The sequence below is a fragment of the Micropterus dolomieu genome, linkage group LG13, assembly GCF_021292245.1.
Source record: "Micropterus dolomieu isolate WLL.071019.BEF.003 ecotype Adirondacks linkage group LG13, ASM2129224v1, whole genome shotgun sequence".
NCBI classification, from domain to species: domain Eukaryota; kingdom Metazoa; phylum Chordata; class Actinopteri; order Centrarchiformes; family Centrarchidae; genus Micropterus; species Micropterus dolomieu.
Window position 1 is genome coordinate 1,969,441 of NC_060162.1, and position 18,352 is coordinate 1,987,792.

The 18,352-nt window shown below is 39.6% G+C and overlaps 1 protein-coding gene across 1 annotated transcript in view; it reads left to right on the forward strand.

Moving 5' to 3' along the window:
* The window catches only part of slc4a5b (solute carrier family 4 member 5b), a 35,764-nt gene continuing 17,412 nt past the window's right edge, over window positions 1-18,352 (forward strand). Inside the window, exons 1-9 of the mRNA XM_046067596.1 lie at window positions 1-161; window positions 1,126-1,197; window positions 9,213-9,277; window positions 10,328-10,546; window positions 15,129-15,258; window positions 15,507-15,667; window positions 16,881-17,036; window positions 17,221-17,322; window positions 17,537-17,547. Coding sequence (XP_045923552.1) covers window positions 9,214-9,277; window positions 10,328-10,546; window positions 15,129-15,258; window positions 15,507-15,667; window positions 16,881-17,036; window positions 17,221-17,322; window positions 17,537-17,547 — 843 coding nt within the window. The 5' untranslated portion in view covers window positions 1-161; window positions 1,126-1,197; window position 9,213. The remainder of the gene's footprint in view (window positions 162-1,125; window positions 1,198-9,212; window positions 9,278-10,327; window positions 10,547-15,128; window positions 15,259-15,506; window positions 15,668-16,880; window positions 17,037-17,220; window positions 17,323-17,536; window positions 17,548-18,352) is intronic.

Sequence of the window (18,352 nt, forward strand, 5' to 3'; positions counted from 1 at the left end):
ACAGATAATTGGTATAAGTCTTCCCATACTTTGCCAAGGATGTAGATCCGTAGGTAAGATGGAAGTAGACCAACAGTAGTCTTATGAATAAAAATATTCTAATTGTTGAGTCTACAGGTGGACAAGGCAGACCATCCAATCTGAGCATACAAGGACCAGTGGTGAGTAAGGGCTTTCAAATGTGTGATAAACCCCAGTGCTCCATGGTTGGCAGTGTCCAACGTGTGTAGGATTTACGTGCATGCATGTAAATACCATCACAGACACTTCTGCACAGACACAAAGGGGGCAGCAACAAGTCTCCTTTCATTGCACACCAAATATTTTGGAGTTTTGGATTGTTAGTTGGACAAAACTTTACACTTCAAAAATTACAGTTCTGTTACGTACTGTAGAGAACTGTACATATTTCCAAATTTCTATTTCTATTTTTCTATTTCTGTGTGCCAACATTTTATATTTTTATATTTATTATTTTTTATCATTTTTGTCATTTTTATCATTTTTATATAATATTTAATAACATATTTTATATTTATATTTATATTTTCTTTGATGCCTTAATTAGCAACATGAGCAAGAGTAACACAACAGTTTCCCCACGGGGATCAATAAAGTATTTCTGATTCTGATAATAGACCAAACAACTGATGGGTTAATTAAAAAAGTCAGATTCATCAACAAAATAAACAATCATTTGCCGCAGCCCTATTGTATAAGACTCCAAACTAAAGCTGTCAAAATAAATGCTGTAAAATGTACGACATTTACCTCTGAAATATAGTAGAGTAGAAGTGTAAAGTAGCATAAAATACTGTATGGAAATACTAAAGTAGAGTTCAAATCAAGTATCTTAAAACTGTACTTGATTTCAGCACTTTAGTAAATGTACTTTATACCACTGAAAATGTGAATGGGCGCCCAAAACAGCATGAACAGATCAAACTCTACACACACACACACACACACACACACACACACACAGTGACACTCGAGCGGCATCCAGGACTCAATACTCAGATGTCTCTACAGTCATCGAGAGCAGTTTGTTGGCGTTTAGCTGCAGCATTTGGCTTGATAGAAAAACCCAGAACGTTTGTTGAACTCTGTGTCTTCTTTAGTCAGGATCCTTCACCAAGACATTATAAAAATACTGCGGTAACTTCTTGGTTGTCTCAGCTTCATCTTTCACATCAGGTAAAGCATAAACATTTCTACACTTGTTTATTACACTGCATGATTGTGCTTTTGTTGCTCTGGAGCTTGTTAAGGTTTAAATTTGGCAATAATATGTCAAGTATGAGAATGTATTTTCCCTCAAATTTAAATGTGTCACACCAGGAAGATGAGTAAAGTGGAAAGCTTTGAATAGATCTGTAAAATATCTCTTGTGCGGGTCATTTAGTTTAGTTTTATTTGTATATTTATACATCTTAAAAAGATAATTTCACCCTCAGTCCCCAAATGTCACTCGATTCAAGAAAACAACTGATATATTGGTGACAAATTAAATAAATGTTTGCCATTAGTTTTTCTAGTGCTGAGTTTACAGCACTTTGATTACACTGTATTGTGTGGATGGTTTGGGCTACCTGCTTTGATATTTGACCGTATTTCTATACTATATATACTGCAAGAAACCATGCAGCATTTGAAATAAGGTCGTGGTCATTTTATTAGGAAAACTGGATTTACAGATTTGGCTAAATAATTAGTTAAAACAATGGGTTATATCTTTGTTAAATGTTTATTTTAAGTTCAGGTTCAAGTTGCCTCAGTCTTTAGATCTTAGGATTTTTGTGTGCGGTGGTTGGGCTTGTAGAGCTGCAGAAATCAGACAGTTTTAGTCTCATTTTGCTGAATTTTTGCTCACGTTTTACTGACTTGAGGATGTCGGCCTCTTCCAAAGGAAAATCCCAAAGCCGGGGGCTCATCATATGAGCGATTGCCTTCCTGAGTAAACAAATTAGCTGGAGAAGGCCTGTTGTGTGGGCGGTGAGACTTTTTTAAGTTTGTCCATGAACCTGTGTGTTATGGAGAAGAAGGGCCTGACTGTCTGTGTCTATGCAGACTCTCTGGTTGGCTTCCCTTGCAGTGTTGTAGTACTCGACCATCAGGAAAAGAGCCCGCCGAATTAATGTATTACGAACACCATGTTTAAGGGTGAGGTAGTTTATAGGTGACCTTTGGGCCTCGTGTAATGTATGATTATACGTCTGAGATCTGATGCTGACCAACCTAACCCCCAATAACCTTTCTTCATCAAAAGGTATTTGGCAAAACAATTAAAAATAAGCAGGTTTGACCCGACAGACTCGGTATAAACCCAAACATGCGGTGAGGGTTTGACTGTTTTTAAAATGTTCGGTTTAACCGTCTGCTTCTCATTACTTCATGTTCGTGCGTGTGCCAGTGAGTGTGTGTGGACGACCGCACTCATGTGACTGTCCTTCACACTCAGTGATCAGGCGTCAGGGACTAGTGAGCGATCAGAAATGACATCTATTGATCAGCCTAGAAAACCACCCCTAAATCAGCTTTAGGAAGAGCAGCATACGTCATTGGGTGCACAGGATCGCTCGGTGAGCAACTTCTAATAACATGTACATGAATATGTCGGGCAGAGAAACAGAGGAATGTGCAGAGGGCTCTGGGTTTTCGGTTTATGGCAGCAGTAAAGTGAAATCATGGCTCACATTTATTCAAACTTAACTCCTCCCTGAGGGAAAGTGACCAACTAAGTCCTAGAAAATAATAATGATAATAATTCACCACCGCGTACAAAGTACAAAGAGTTTACTTATATACAAAAGTATGAGCATGCACATATACTTAAAGCACTAAATGTGAAAGTACTCGTTATGCAGAATGACACATTTCAGAATAATACAAATATATATGTATAGTACTGTAATTATGATGCATTAATTTGTTCATTGCTTGGTATGGCAATCTGAATGTGAAAGACAAAAACAAGCTTTCCAAAATTGTTAATATTTTAGAAAAGGTAATTGGTAAGCCACAAAAGCAGCTTGTGATGTATTTGACAGTGCCATACTCAGACAGATATCTGCAGACGCCACTCAGAGTTTGAGTTGCTGCCGTCTGGCCGTCGAGTCAGGGTACCGAGGCCGAACCGGTACATATAAAAGAGATCTTTTATTCCCCATGCCATACAGGGGCTGAATGTGTTTTCTGTTAGGCTGTAATCTACCTCCCTTCCACTGGCTGCTGCTGTGTTCTGCTCATGGCACAATTGTTGTTGTATGTTTCATGGCGGTACTGTGTTGTCTTATGTTTGATAACTGTGGTTGTACACTGTAAAAAAGGATTTTTGGATGGTGGTAAATACAACCCATGTGCAAATGTTTTAGATTTTACTGTAAGTAAATTAGTCAGCAAGGTAAATATATAATAAATTCTAGCTACAATGCTTTTTTTTGATAACAGTAACAATTGCAACATAAAAAAAAACATAATAAAATCTACTCAGAGACAGAAGTCCTGACATAAGGGATGGAATTAGGACTGTTTCCAATAAGGAAGGCGGGCAGTTTGAAAATGCACTTAGAGCAGGACGTGGAGAGTGAAACAGGAAAGGAAGAGAATTTGTATATAAGATAAGTTTTAGGAAGGGCAGCATTTCAAGTGATGCCAGTCGGACAAAAAAAAAGATGAGTTGGGTTAGTAGCTGTGAAATGGACTATGTTGTGAATAGGAACTCTTTGGGTGGATACTGTAAATACATCGCACTGGGAAACTTTTTAATCCAGTAGGTGGCGGTAATTCAAGATTTTAGGATGCTAAACTCCATACAAAGAACAAGGTTCTTTATTAGCAACACAAAGCACAAAGCTGCATAACGAAACTAAATTTGTGGCGCTGTCTAAGGATTTACATAGTCGAATCAGAATCGTCATGTCCTGCCTGTTGTCGACTGATAGTCGAATTATGTGTATTTTTGTGCGCGGCGATTGCGAGCGGGGGGAGGAGGGGTAAAACATGGTGGCTCTGCTTTAATCTTGAGAAGCCGCAGAGCTGCAGTCTCTGTTACGTCTGTAAATTTCCAGCTAAACTGAGGCTTTTTGAAGACCCTTGTCTCTCTCTCTCTCTCGCCTGCCAATCACCAGTCTTGTGTAGTTTTGCGAGCATGCCGTGCTGCCAACAACGGCATGTGCATCGCTGTTCCTCGCGGGTCTATTTCAAGTAGCCAGCTATTTAAAAATAATATTCTTTGTGTGGTTCATCAACGGTGATAAATTATCCGAAAGTCCCACGAGGTGCGGACAACTCGGCACAACACCAGTGAAGCTGGAGCTCCGTCTCTTTAGCAAGTGTTCCTCTCCTGCCACTACACACATACACGCTACGCCTACACTTGCGCACTGACGACCCAGTGTTAGGGTTACAATTCTGGATTTATTTACTCACTTTAAAGACGTGGTATTCTGCTCATTTTCAGAATCTTATTTAGGGGTTGTACCAGAACAGGTTTACATGGTTTAATTTTCAATAAACACCATATTTTTGTCATACTGAACAATGCCTCTATTGTTTTAGCTATGGAGTGATACATCTTGTCTCTACGTGATCTTTGTTGGGAGTTGCACATGCTCAGTTCCTAGTTAAGGACTACTAGCCAATCAGAAGCAGGGAAGGGCGGGTCAGCGAGAAGCCGGTAAACAGCTTCGGTTCAGCTGTACATGTTGCCGACCAGCTTGGCAACATGGACTGGAGCGAGAGTTTCAGAGCGGTGAGTTATTAATCTGTATCCATAAAGTTTTAACTGAGCTCTGTCTCTACATCACAGGAACAACTTTATGTCCACTGACTGCCTGGAGGGTAGCTAGTGTTTGGAAGGGAGAGGAGAGCTGTGGGCTGCAGCTCACTGTTTTTCCACCGCTGTTTTTGAGGGCATGTCAGAGTAGCCGCTTGGCGAGCATTATATGAGGCGCATTTACCTTTCGAAAGGGAAGCAGCTGGACTACAAACGAGCTGTTTTCAGGCAGTTCTGAGCAGAGTTTTCTGTGAGAGATGGGAACTCCCTTTGGGCTGGACTTTGGGCTTTTTCACTTTGCAAACCTGTTACATGCACAAAAAAGGAACATAACTCAATAAAGGAGAGGGAAAAAGCCAAAAAGCAGAATATCACCTCTTTAAAAACATTTATTGAAAGTTTTTTTCTTTTTACATGTTTATTTCCAGCATTAAATGTTGAAATGTTTATAGTAATAGGCTGTAAATTTACTTATTGGGCGAAAACTGGTAGTTCTATGTAAGATCAGACGTTGAGCAGCCCCATATCGCCAAAATGAAATGACCCTTGTTTCACTGCGACGCTTCGTCGACAATTCATCTCCCAAATAGCCATGTCCTATTGACATTTCTCAGAAGACACAGACTGATTGGTTGTGCATGTTGTGCACTCAGTCTTTTCCTGGCTGGTTTATGGCTCTCTTGTTTTGCTTTTGTCTTTTAGTATTAGTAATATTGTATGCTCGCCTTACTCTTTGTTCTGGATATGACTTGAGTTAAGGTCAAATGGAATTTTACGTCATGGCCGATTTTGGATTTGTTTGGTCTTCATCCATGTTCTGTAAAATTTATAGTGGTAATGACGTACTGAACCTTAATTTGCTTTAACAAATAAGCACTGCGTATTAAGTGACTTTGTGTTTGAAAAGAACAAACTCAAATCAGATGTATGTGCTGTGAAGAGCTCTTTTTGAACATTTGGTCAATAAAGACATAGAAATGATCAGTATCACTGTGTCTGAAATGGTTGTTTAGTTATATTGTACTATTATTAATAATAATTATTAAGTAAATGTACAATTGCCTCCAATCAAGAGTTAATATTATTTTCGTGATTATATTGACATATTTTTACATAAGTAACAATTTCAGTGTTGAACTTTTACTTGTATTTTCACAGTGTGGTATTAGTACTTTTCTATTTTCTAGGTATTTATTTATAAGGACAGCACACATTAATCAACATTACTGTAAAATGTGACAGTGTTAGCCTACTGGCTAATTTTCAACTGCAGTCCTTCAGCAAGATGTTTTGTAAGTAACAACAAGTACACTGAAACACTATAAAAAGAACAATAACAACAAAACAAGCATGCTCAAAAACACAACATAAGACATGGGAAACATCCAGAAACAGTAAAACATCAGTACAGTAACAGCAGACACCATTTAGACACAGCTAGCCATGCAAACAACACACAACCTACTTTTGTTACATGCAAACATGCAGGACAATAATATAATACAATGTAATATAACATCCATAACTATGTTTTCAGTGGCGTATAAGACCTTACATAATGAATGAAAAAACATTTACATTTTATTCATTTAGCTGACGCTTTTATCCAAAGCGACTTACATGTCAGAGGTCGCACTCCTCTGGAGCAACTAGGGGTCAAGTGTCACCAATGTCTTATCCATTGCGCCATCCCGCTTACTACAGTAGCCCAAAATGGACAAACTGCTCAACCTTTAAGTGAAGGCTCTGATGAATAGGGGAGAGCAGGGGCGAAAGTACCATTTATCAGAAAAACCTGATTTTAAAATGTTATTTTGTAGACAGAGATATATTTTTGCTGTGGGCACTAACTCACAGGTGTGGTCTATCAATGTCAGGTGGTATTTTGTACAAATGTAGAACGACTTCCGTATAATTTTACTTTAAACATAAGCGACGCATTGTTACTTTCGACCCCATCCGTTGGTTCGAAAGTAACACAACTAGGTTTTTTGTGTTTCCCTTGTTCCTATTAAATATACGTTGGTATAATATAACATAAACATGTTTCAATACATGCTGCAACACAGAGAAAGTCACCACATTAGCAGCGGGACAAAAGAAACACTTGTGGTCACTGTAGCGGTAACAAGTGTTACTTTCGTCCCGACAGGAACTCCTGACAAATCAACACGGTTTATTTTTACACTGAAAAACTCTGACAGGGCAAACTCAGCACTAAGTAACGTGTAGATTGATCACTACTGTGACACATGAAACGAAAGACACAACTTGTAATTCGAAAAACAGTCCCACTTCAGAAATTTACTTGCTGTGCTGGAAAACAGTTTTCCGAAGACGGCCGTGGGAAACAATGATGCGATATTTGCCAGCTCCATCAAGGGTTGCGTGCTGAAGGTGCTGCCACAGCTTGGACTGCAAATGCAGTCAGGGCTCGGAGAAAATCGCCTTACCCCTACTTCACCACTGCTAGAGCTTCATTTACTCTAACTAACTCTTGAGTTAAACTCTTTGGTTTGTGTTTATTCAGGCATTCTAAATCTTCCATACTCTTGATCTCAATAGTATATCTTTTTGAGATCACTCCAATCTGAATTGTTGCTCCTAAAGCCCTTAGGAGAAAAGGATGAGGTGAAGAGAGATTGAGGTTTTGAGACTTGGGTAAGACAGATGGATACTGAATTGAGATTACAATAGGATAAATGAAAGTAACAGATGAGATCTCATCATTGTATCCTTTCCAGATCATTAATGTCTTGCTTGTTGCTCCTAAAAAGCAGTTGGGAGCTCTGGAGAGATGTTTGTGAGCTTGTTTGTATCACATCACTGTCTGTGCTTGGAGAACCGTGCTGGAGGTTTGAACCCCGCTCCTGCTGTTCAAAGGGCAACAACACTGCCGCTGCACCATCCAGCTAAAATTGGCAATAAAGGACTGATTGTCTTTAAATCCAGTACAATTTTCATAGACTTAAAGGAGGAGAAATACCATATCCACAATTAAAGTCCTCAAAATTCTACTCAAGTAAAAGGTATAAAGTATTCCATAGTGAATGTACTTAAGTATCAAAAGTAAAAGTGCTTATTCTGTATGACAGATACTTGTTGTTTATCAGTTCTTGGGTGCATTCGGTCATTAATGAATTCATCTCTAAACATCAAGTATTGGGTGTTCCAGTTATGCTGGCTGTGACCTTAACAAACTGGAAAACATGACATTTGAAAGTGCATTATTTTCAATGTCAAAATTAATTTTATTTTTCTCAGTAACTTGTAACAGATAATTAACAATAAATACAATAAGGATTTGAAATTAAGGGGAGTAAAAGTACAAACCCCCATAAAAAGAAAATACTCAACCTCAACATTTGATGTAAGTAAAGTACTTGAGTAAAATAACCACTAAGTGGGGTCACTAAGACAAAACTGAGAAATATCTTGGAGCTTTTCTTCTGATCCACATTCTGGAGACTGAAATGAAACTTATTTAAGATACTGTAGATCTCATCCTTTGATCAGAGTAAGACAGATGAGTTTTGCTCCTGAGGCCAATATGAGAAAACAGACATATTTGAGAAGAATCATGAGATCCCAGGAGACATATCTGAGTTTTCTTTGAGCTCTTTCTCTGATCTCATGGTCCAATGTTCAGGAGACTTAAATTAGACTTATTTAAGATCAGTTAGAGATCTCTTGTTTTGATCAGAGTCAGACATAAATGAGATTTTATATGGTTGTTTCTCCTGAGATGAATTTGAGAAGTGGGAGAAAAGGCCTTTGGTCTCACCTTGGTATTAAAAGCAGCTCATTTGTGTCTCTGAGTAAACAAGGAAACAACTATGAGATCTCATCTTGGATTTTGCTTTCCTATGGGCTCTGAACCAAGCCATTAATAACAAAGTGAAAGTGGAATCGTTGTATATTTAAGCTCCGTAACCTCATCAACGTTAGAACAACATTCAGCTATGGCATGTCAGTTTGTCTTGATATAAACTTGTTTTTTTCATGTAATGTTTCAAGGTCCTGTCTGGCTCTAGGTTTGTGTGAATATTGTATAGTAACACAATTTATTTCATTTTTAAATGTTAAATACGAGACTATTTGTACTGGGAGCAGGAAGCCGAGCAGCAGTTTGGTGGGAATTCCATGCTGTTTCCTTCGGTTTCCATAGTTTGAGCTGCAGCTGGTCCTGAAGGGCTGCTGGGGGTTTTCCATTGAGTTTTCCTCTTGTCATCCATTGATCCGTTGAGGTTTCTGTGGCACATGTGTTGCCATGTGGGCCAGCGGTTCACTTGTTACAGTAAGAGTCACTGTAAGGCCAGGAGGATTCCCCGAGCAGAGAAATCTCCACAAACAGAGAAAGCATCCGTATGTGAGGTGCTGTGGGTCATTTCTTTCTTTCCACCACGTAAACCTCCTCTCTGCATTTTGGTTTCAGGATGGATCATCATGACTGGCAGCGAGGGAGAAGTAAGGGCCACCGGCACTACGACGATGATGATGGTGAGAAAACAGTTACCCTGCAGGCAAGATTGAGTAAAGTAGGCAACTGCTACCGCCTCCTGTCCACGTTTCAAAAATTTCCATGTCTGCTAAACCCCAAACTGCTCCTGATGGTCAGCCCAGCACCTGTTCTCACTACCAACTTGGTCAACTCCCTTGGCTTTGTTTTTAACTTCCTGGGTACCCTTTAGCGTCATTTTTCCACGTGTAGGGCTCCATGGTCAAGTTAGCAAATATGCAACATCAGGTTAAACTTTCAAAATAAGACTAGTGGTTAACATTGCACAATGTCCCAGTTTGGTTAGGTTTTGGCACCAAGATCATGATTTGGGTCAAAATAACTACAGTACTTTCATTAGTTAAGTAACAGAATCAATGCTGACGGTCTTCTGGGTGAGAGTCCAGTTTCTGACCAACCTGTCCACCTGTCTTTTCTGTTAGTAATGCTAGACCTACTTTTAGCGTTCAACTATGATGCTAAAGACTGACATGTACCAGACGCCGAAGGACGTGGTAAAGCGTAGCTATTTGACGCCCTGGGAATGAGAACGGGCTGAAATGCGGCCATTTTATCCGTTTGACAGTCGTGTTGGACCAACTGTGATTCAGAAACACGAGCATGAGTTGTTAAATTAAAATCGACATTTTGGGGAAATCCCCCTCATTCCAATCTTTGTGCTGAGCTAACTTAATCTAAGCTTACTGTACAGACATGAGAGTGGTATTGATCTTCCAATCTAACTCGACCTTTTTAAATTTACTTTGGTTCAGTTCACTTCAGTTCATGTAATGTGTGGGGACATGTATTACTCATGTTATGGGGACATAAATCTGTTTATACAGTCCAATTGGATGGCCAAAACGAGGTTCCCTGTAACATAAATCAATGAAATGTATGGTTTATGGCTAGGTTAAGTCTCCAGGAAATGAATGTAAGTCAATTTAATGTCCTCTGAAGTAATAGAAACATGACAGTCTGTGTGTGTGTGTGTGTACTTGCTTACTAATGAGGACTGTATTGATCCGGCTCTTCTATGTTCTCTCTCTCAGAGGCCCAGCCCGTCTACATCGGCGTTCCAGTTTCTCACAGACGGAAAAGGCGCAGACATCATTCCTATGCCAGTGACGCAGACCGCGACACGCGGCACACACACTATGATCACCACACACACCGTGAACACTCGCACCAGGGATATTACCATGACAGAGAGGAGCACTATGGCGATGACGAGGGCAGCACAGAGCGCCGCGAGCACGCCGACCCCTCAGGTTAGATACGTGCCTGTTTGAGGTAATGTCTACATGCATTGAGACCTGTGTCCACCAAACAAGGTTGGAAAAACACTGACTTTTAATGTGAAACTGCTTTAGTCAGTGTTTCTCCCAGTTTTATTCACCTGGTACATTTGTTTTTTGAAGAGAAGTTGTCTAAGCGGATAATTCTACTCCTGGGAAAAACCTCCAGAACGATAAACACTGAAGAAACCCTAACCAGGAGAAGGTGATCGCAATAAAGGCAATTGTGGTGAAGACATGCTACTTCACTAACTACGTCTTTTGTCTTTCTTTTGATGTGAGAGATCCCTAGCGGCAGAAAATTCAATGCTGTGTTTTTTTCTTAACATGTACAGAGATAGCTTTACAAGGAAACCCCTCATAGCAAATGGAAGAAGCATAAACAAACAAATAAATAAAGTAATAAAGTAAAACTGGCAAGAGTAGGATGGTAAAACCAGAGGAGACAAACAGTATAAAGTAATAAACCAAGTGGGCTGAAGTAAAAAGTCAGAATGGACTTGGATGGCAATAAGAGTCATCCATCCAAACTCTGAACAACTAGTGGGCCCTTCCCTTGATGCCTTTTAACTTTAAACTCCAAGAGCTTTATTCCAGCCCAGTGTGTAAATTTTGGATGCATGGTCAAGACTCCTTGGAGTCAGTTTGTAACGCACTGGTGGAAGCGTCATTTATGAACACTTAAAGCTGGTGTAGTTGCTCCTGATGGTCAGGGTTGTGAACAAAAAACAAAAATTCTAAAGTGCTTTGGACAAAAGAACTAAATAAATGCACGATCTGTTCTCACTCCCAACTTGGTCAACACCCTTGACGTTGCTCATTAACACCTTGTGTGCCCTTTAGCGTCATTTTTGTGTAGGTGCTCCGCGGTCAAGTTGGCAAGAATAAATATGCAACATCCACATTTTCAAAATAAAACTAGTGGATAATGTTGTGCAACGTCACAATTTGCTTAGTTTTAAGCACCAAGATCATGACTTGATCGTGAAAATAACTACTTTACTTACGTAAGTTAAGTAACATAACTTAGGACGTGGAAAACAAACACCGTTCTTCTGTGTTAAAGTCCGGGTACTGTCCACCGCAAACACCTGGTTACTCAGACTTTTCTGTTATTAATAATAATATTACGACGTTACTGTAGTTGTCACCGTGATGTTTTCTAAAATCTCACCAAGTAGTTTTAAATAATCAAAGTTGTTGCCAGTTAATTTCAGTGTCAGTCTGATAATCCTGTCAGCTGTACTTGTATAAAATCTTGGGTAAAGCTGTCAGATAAATGTAGAGAAGTAAAAAGTACAATATCTAGAAAGTAGCGTGAAAAATTTGTACTTATGTACAGTACTTGAGTAAATGTACTTAGTTACTGTCCACCACTGCTAGCTGGTGCAAAATATCCGGCACACACAGTAGTGATATTTGACCAGGCTCTATGCTGTTGAGCCAAAGTAGCCTCTGCATTAAACGTGTGTGACGAGGTTGAAGTCGCTAGTGCATGTAAGTGATGAATATTTTGCAGCATGGTCCCTGTTCCCAAGGGACCATGAAGACTGAAGCCCGTAAGCTGATTAGAGCTGAGGAACTCCAAGCTGGTGTGCATGTATGTGTGTTATTTGGGGTGTTTTGTGTGCTTTGTGTTTTTGCCCTTTTCCAGTCCGGATTTATACCAAACGTGTGCAGCAAACACCAAAGCCTGAGGCGGATAGTTAGAGGCACTGATGCAGGACTGTTGGGGCCATCAGAGCAAGAAAGTAGAGGTTATGTTGGTGAGGATGTCCTTGCTTTTGTTGCGTGTCTGAGTATGAGTGCGTGTGCATGGGCTTCTGGGAGGAGAGTACTAGAGGGCCCTGTGGAGTGTGTCAACCCTCTTAAAGCCTCTGGCTCTTTGCTGCTTTGGAGATTTCAGTGGATTTCTGCCACAGCTTAGAGAAGACCTTTTCTGACTGATTGAAGGCGCAGGTCTGACCGCTGACACCGACGACACAACGAACCATACATGGTTTCCTGAATTAACAGCAACTGGCTCAGGAATAAAACTCAAAGGAGTCAGCAAAGCGGAGAAACAAGCAGAAAGGACGTATGTGAGAAGGAGTGTGTCACTTCTATCCACTCATGGTGGACACTCAACCTTAACAAGAGGACAGGAAGCTAGACGCCTCCTTTTTCCTTGGCCCAAAGCAGACCGGAGGATCTCTCTCCAGATACCTTTGGGTCTAACTTGTCAGAGGATCCAGTGAGTATGCAGGACCCCGGGGCGCCTTTCCCCACGATTATGGCCTCCCGCTGGACCCTACCTGGCTCCCAAACAGGTAAAGATGGCACAAGTGAAAATGGAGAAAGCCTGGAAATGAGCATGATGCATTGTAGTGATGCCGTGATAAAAATGAACGGCCACTGACATGCAAATTAGATTTAATTAAACTATCACTCATTTTCAATGTATGCAGTTTATCAAAAAGTAATGAACCTCTACTGTCTATTACCTATTACTTATTGTGATTAAATAAATATTTCCGATCTTCTGTGCCGGGACATTTTTTATGGCTATGGTTCCCTTGAGACCATTTTAAAATAACTGTGTCACTCTCTAGTGACCATGTGGTTAAGGTCTCTTGATTCATGGTTTAAAAAGCTCACATTGTTAACAAATCAGTTATTTAAAGCAGCATTCATTGATTCTTTTAGCCCCTTGGTGATAGTGGAACAAGCTGACGTCTCACCATTTACATAACAATAAGCTATGCTTTAGCAAACAGTTGTCAATCCACATCCAGCAAAGATGAGGGTTCATTTTTCTATCCAGTCTGCAGCTCTCTCAGCTGTCACACACCGAATCTCTGATTAACCAAAGCATTGATCTCAGAACCTGAAACATGTTTGCAATATTTTTTAAACAGCCACAAACACACCAACATGACCTGACCTAATGTGCCAGACAGTAGAGATAGCAATGGAAACTGTGTTGGGCTCATTGTGGAACATTGTATTGTATTATAATTATACACCACGCTGTAGTTAACATGGATTACCTAATTGTTCCCTGCATGTGGAATTGTTGATTGAGATTGTGAACATCACTCGTGACACTTGTGGTTTAAACTGGAACCATTCAGCTCTCTGAGTTCATGGGTTTTTCACTTTTTATTAGCTTTTGGATCATAAGGAGGAACAAACAAAGTCAGCAACAGGAAACCGCCGACACACACGTTCTCGTGCTGACTGACGCACACACAATCAGTGGTGGGATGCGAGCGAACAGCGCCTCCGGGCTCGGACGTTAATGGGGATCGATCTGCTCAGAGTAAAATTAGAAAAAGGGTCCAGCTGATCAGATATCAGATAGTCATTAGAGGAGCTGACTCTCTTGTTCGCTCGTTAAAGAAGTGTTGTTTAGATCACACTGTTTCTATTGTCCGACTAAAACTCTCCAGTTTGTTGGCCCGGTGGTCTCAGCCACGTAATGTCGTGGGATTTAATCCGACAAAGGACATCTGTTACATGCAGTTGTGGAAAAAGTACTCAGATCTTGTACTTGAGTAAAAAATACTTATTCGTGAAAGTCCTGCATTTAAATAAAACTTAAGTAAAAATGTATTGGCATCAGAAGGACTCATCATGCAGAATGGTTCGTTTGGTTGTGGTGGTTGGTTATTTTGCCCTCTAGACCAGAGTGTTGTTGACATCATGTTCCTGACCAACCTGTTCTCACATATGGACGCTTGGTCACACACTCTTTTACCCTTTTTCTTAAAAGTAAGCCTGGTTATAAATAATAGAAAAGTCCAAGTAAGGAGGTGGTTTAGGGTGGATGAATGGGTTAGACATCCAGGAGACTGGCGTTCATTTCCTGTGTGAAACAAAAAGTCAACATTGATTGTTTCTAATGATCTTACATAACTAATGTAGTTATTTTAACCCAAACCATTAACTTTTTCTAAACTGAACCAAATTGCGATCTTTCACAACGTTGACCACTAGTTTTATCTTAAATATCTAACCTAACATTGCATGTTTATTATTGTGTAATACATGAGCAAAAACCATAGACTGTATAAAAAAAACACACTACAGGGTACCCAGGGCGTTAAACAGCGACATCAAGGGTTCTTGACCAAGCGTCCATATGTGATGAGTTGGGAGTAAAAATATGTGCCCCTAACTCCCAGAACAGCAGCCTTGTTGTAACTAGATTGTGAATCAGAGGAAATAAATATTGTACGATAAAGAGATTTTAGAAAAGATGAAGATTCTACAAAACCATTAACAAATTGGTATACCGGGTAAATTAACCTGTTTTTATATTTTAATCATAATTTTAATTATCGTTTTGTTTGAAATTTTATTTAAATGTCTTTTTTTATTTTTCCCTATGTTGCTTTTCTGTTTTATGTAAAGCACTTTTAATTGCCTTGTTGTTGAAATGTGCTACACAAATAAACTTTCCTTTTATCTTTCTGCTTTTCAGGTTGTTTTATGCAAGTTTCCTCTGACATGTCTCAAATGTGAATTTAATGGAAATCTGACTCTGTCTCTTGTTTGGCCTACATTTATGCAGTGTCCCCTGCAGCAGAGCGGCTGCGCCACTTACTGGCGGAGGATGACACCACCCCAACACCCACAATATTCACTGAGATGGACACACTACAGCAAGAGGGGGGCGAGTTAGAGTGGAAAGAGTCTGCAAGGTACACACACGGAAATACACACAAACATACCGGTGTCAGAGTGTCAGAGCTTTCATTATTTTAGGATTTGGGGTCACTTTTGATGGATTTAGAGGTTGAGGGTTAGATATGAGACATCATGGGTGCTGGGTGACGGGGCTTTAACACATAACAGCATCCTGCTGGCTGGACAAATCAATCATTCATTCAAATTACACCTCTTAATTTACTGAATTCCAGAGCCAACCCACTTTTTCCCCTCTCTGTAGGTGGGTGAAGTTTGAGGAGAAGGTGGAGGAGGGAGGAGAAAGATGGAGCAAGCCTCATGTCTCCACACTGACCCTCCACAGCCTGTTTGAGCTCAGGACCTGTCTGCAGACAGGAAGCATCCTGCTGGACCTGGAGGGCTACTCGCTGCCACAGATCGTGGGTGAGTCCAACAGCAGTTTCTCCCCTGTTGTTTCTAGACTTCAGAACTACAACGTTCGGTTCTTTTCTAGTGTGAAAGCATTTTTTGGATGGTTTGGACTTTCAGACAATTTACAGGAAGTTCCGGTGGTTCATGAGTAAACTGGAAATAACTGAGAGAAGATGACGTAGCAATAGAAAATGCAGAAAAATTAAGAATTATTTTTCTATGCACAGAGAAATGCATTAAAATAAGGATACAATTATACATTTGCTGTGACAGCTCATCTTTTGAAACTGCCGCTATGGAATAAAATTGACACTCAACTCTTTGGTCTATCCCCAAACGGAGATGCAGAAATTTCTTTTCCTTTCCTGCCAGCGACGATGTTCACACGAGGATGTTCATTAGGCGAATTTGAACCAGCCTCGAGTTGAGTTTGTGCTGCAGTTAGTAATGCCATAATAATAACAATATAGTGGCATGGATATGCATCTGTTCATTCATTCATGTCAAGGCCAAAGAGTATTGTCAAAGCTAGCCACTGAATTGGCAACATGGTGACGTCCGACTCACGTCCCTTTAAAAAACCAATCAATGTCAAGGTTAAGGAGATGCAGCCCACATAGATGATGAAGACAGGACGCAATGTCATGTAAAGTTCTTCAGTATGCTCACAGAATTGCAATTTGAAACCAAACCAAAACTATTTTATCAAAAATATGAACTTTGGTGCAGACTTTCAGGTGTAAAGGCCCTTAGACTGAAGTCCAATGGTCCAGACAGCAGTACGTTCCATTCCTTTCATACTCCATGTGGTAGGCACATGTAGCGTTTCAAAAAGAGGGTTTATTTAACAAACTCTGCCTGTGTCTGTCTCCCGTTTGCTGCTGAGCAGGTCATATACCATGGCTTTATCAAAGCTTTTTCTGTTGGAAATGTTGTTGGGAAAAGCAGATTTTGCAAGACGCAAAACCAAAACAATAAGCGAACAAACAGGCTAAGAAACTGGATTTTATACAATTGTGTTCAAGGTTCTTCCTGTATCCGGATCACAACCATCTACAATTCATTTTACAGTTTTGCAGCTCTAGCTGAGCCTCTTGTCTTTTTTGAATTGCATTGCGGGATAATTAACTTGACATGTGCAAAAATGATGTTTAGTTACCTTAGAAGTGGTTTAGTCCATGCAAAATTACCTTTATTTCAACTGGGCTGTAAACTTTGACTCCAGATGAGATTGTGGATCGGCAGATAGCTGATGGTCTCATTCCTCCGGATCTGAAGGAGAAGATCAGCTTTGTGTTGCTCAGGAAACACCGTCACCAGACCAAGAAACCAATCCACCGCTCGCTGGCAGATATAGGAAAGTCCTCCAACACTGCTTCCAGTAAGTTTGTGCGCCACTTGTTTGCATTTTCAACTACCAATCAGCAATCACAGTAAAGTGATCTAACCTTCTAATTAATGACTAATGCTGCCTTTGTTTTCTGCCACGTTGATCACCGCCTTACCTTGTAAAATCACCTCTTCGGTGCTCATCGTTTTCACATCTGCTGCTGCTGCTCTGTCAGACCGTAGTCCTCAGGTTAATCATAGTACTAGTTCAGCTTCTGGCATCCACCGCTCCACAGAAGACCTACGCTCTCGGCAGTCAAGCAGCCTCAGCCACCTGCGTGAGTCTAAACACACCACACACACACATGAATGCACCACGGGTTTGGTTACGTTTAAGATATTATATAAACAAAACATATAATAAGATTAGAAATAGCCTACCATACATTGTTAAAGTTTAAAACACTGGTTCCTGACATTATTGACCCGTGACTTATCACGTTTCACAGTTCCACCCTTATTTAAGGTGGTTTCCTTTAAATAACTGTTCAGCACACAAAGAGGTAAAATTATCTAGCAAATATGAAAACAGACCAAAACTCTATATAAAGTACTTAGTAACTAGCTAACTGTATATAAAGTAGTTCAAACTAACTGACTGTATAAAGTAGTTTCAACTAGCTAACTGTATAAAGTAGTTTACAGTATATAAAGTAAACTAGCTAACTGTATAAAGTAGTTAAACTAGCTACGAATTGAATCTAGCTAACTGTATATAAAGTAGTTCAAACTAGCTAACTGTATAAAGTAGTTTCAACTAGCTAACTGTATAAAGTAGTTTACAGTATATAAAGTAGTTTCAACTAGCTAACTGTATATAAAGTAGTTTACAGTATATAAAGTAAACTAGCTAACTGTATAAAGTAGTTTCAACTAGCTAACTGTATATAAAGTAGTTAAACTAGCTACGAATTGAATCTAGCTAACTGTATATAAAGTAGTTCAAACTAGCTAACTGTATAAAGTAGTTTCACCTAGCTAACTGTATAAAATAGTTTACAGTATATAAAGTAGTTTCAACTAGCTAACTGTATATAAAGTAGTTAAACTAGCTACGAATTGAATCTAGCTAACTGTATATAAAGTAGTTCAAACTAGCTAACTGTATAAAGTAGTTTACAGTATATAAAGTAAACTAGCTAACTGTATAAAATAGTTTCAACTAGCTAACTGTATAAAGTAGTTTACAGTATATAAAGTAAACTAGCTAACTGTATAAAGTAGTTTCAACTAGCTAACTGTATAAAGTAGTTTACAGTATATAAAGTAAACTAGCTAACTGTATAAAGTAGTTTCAACTAGCTAACT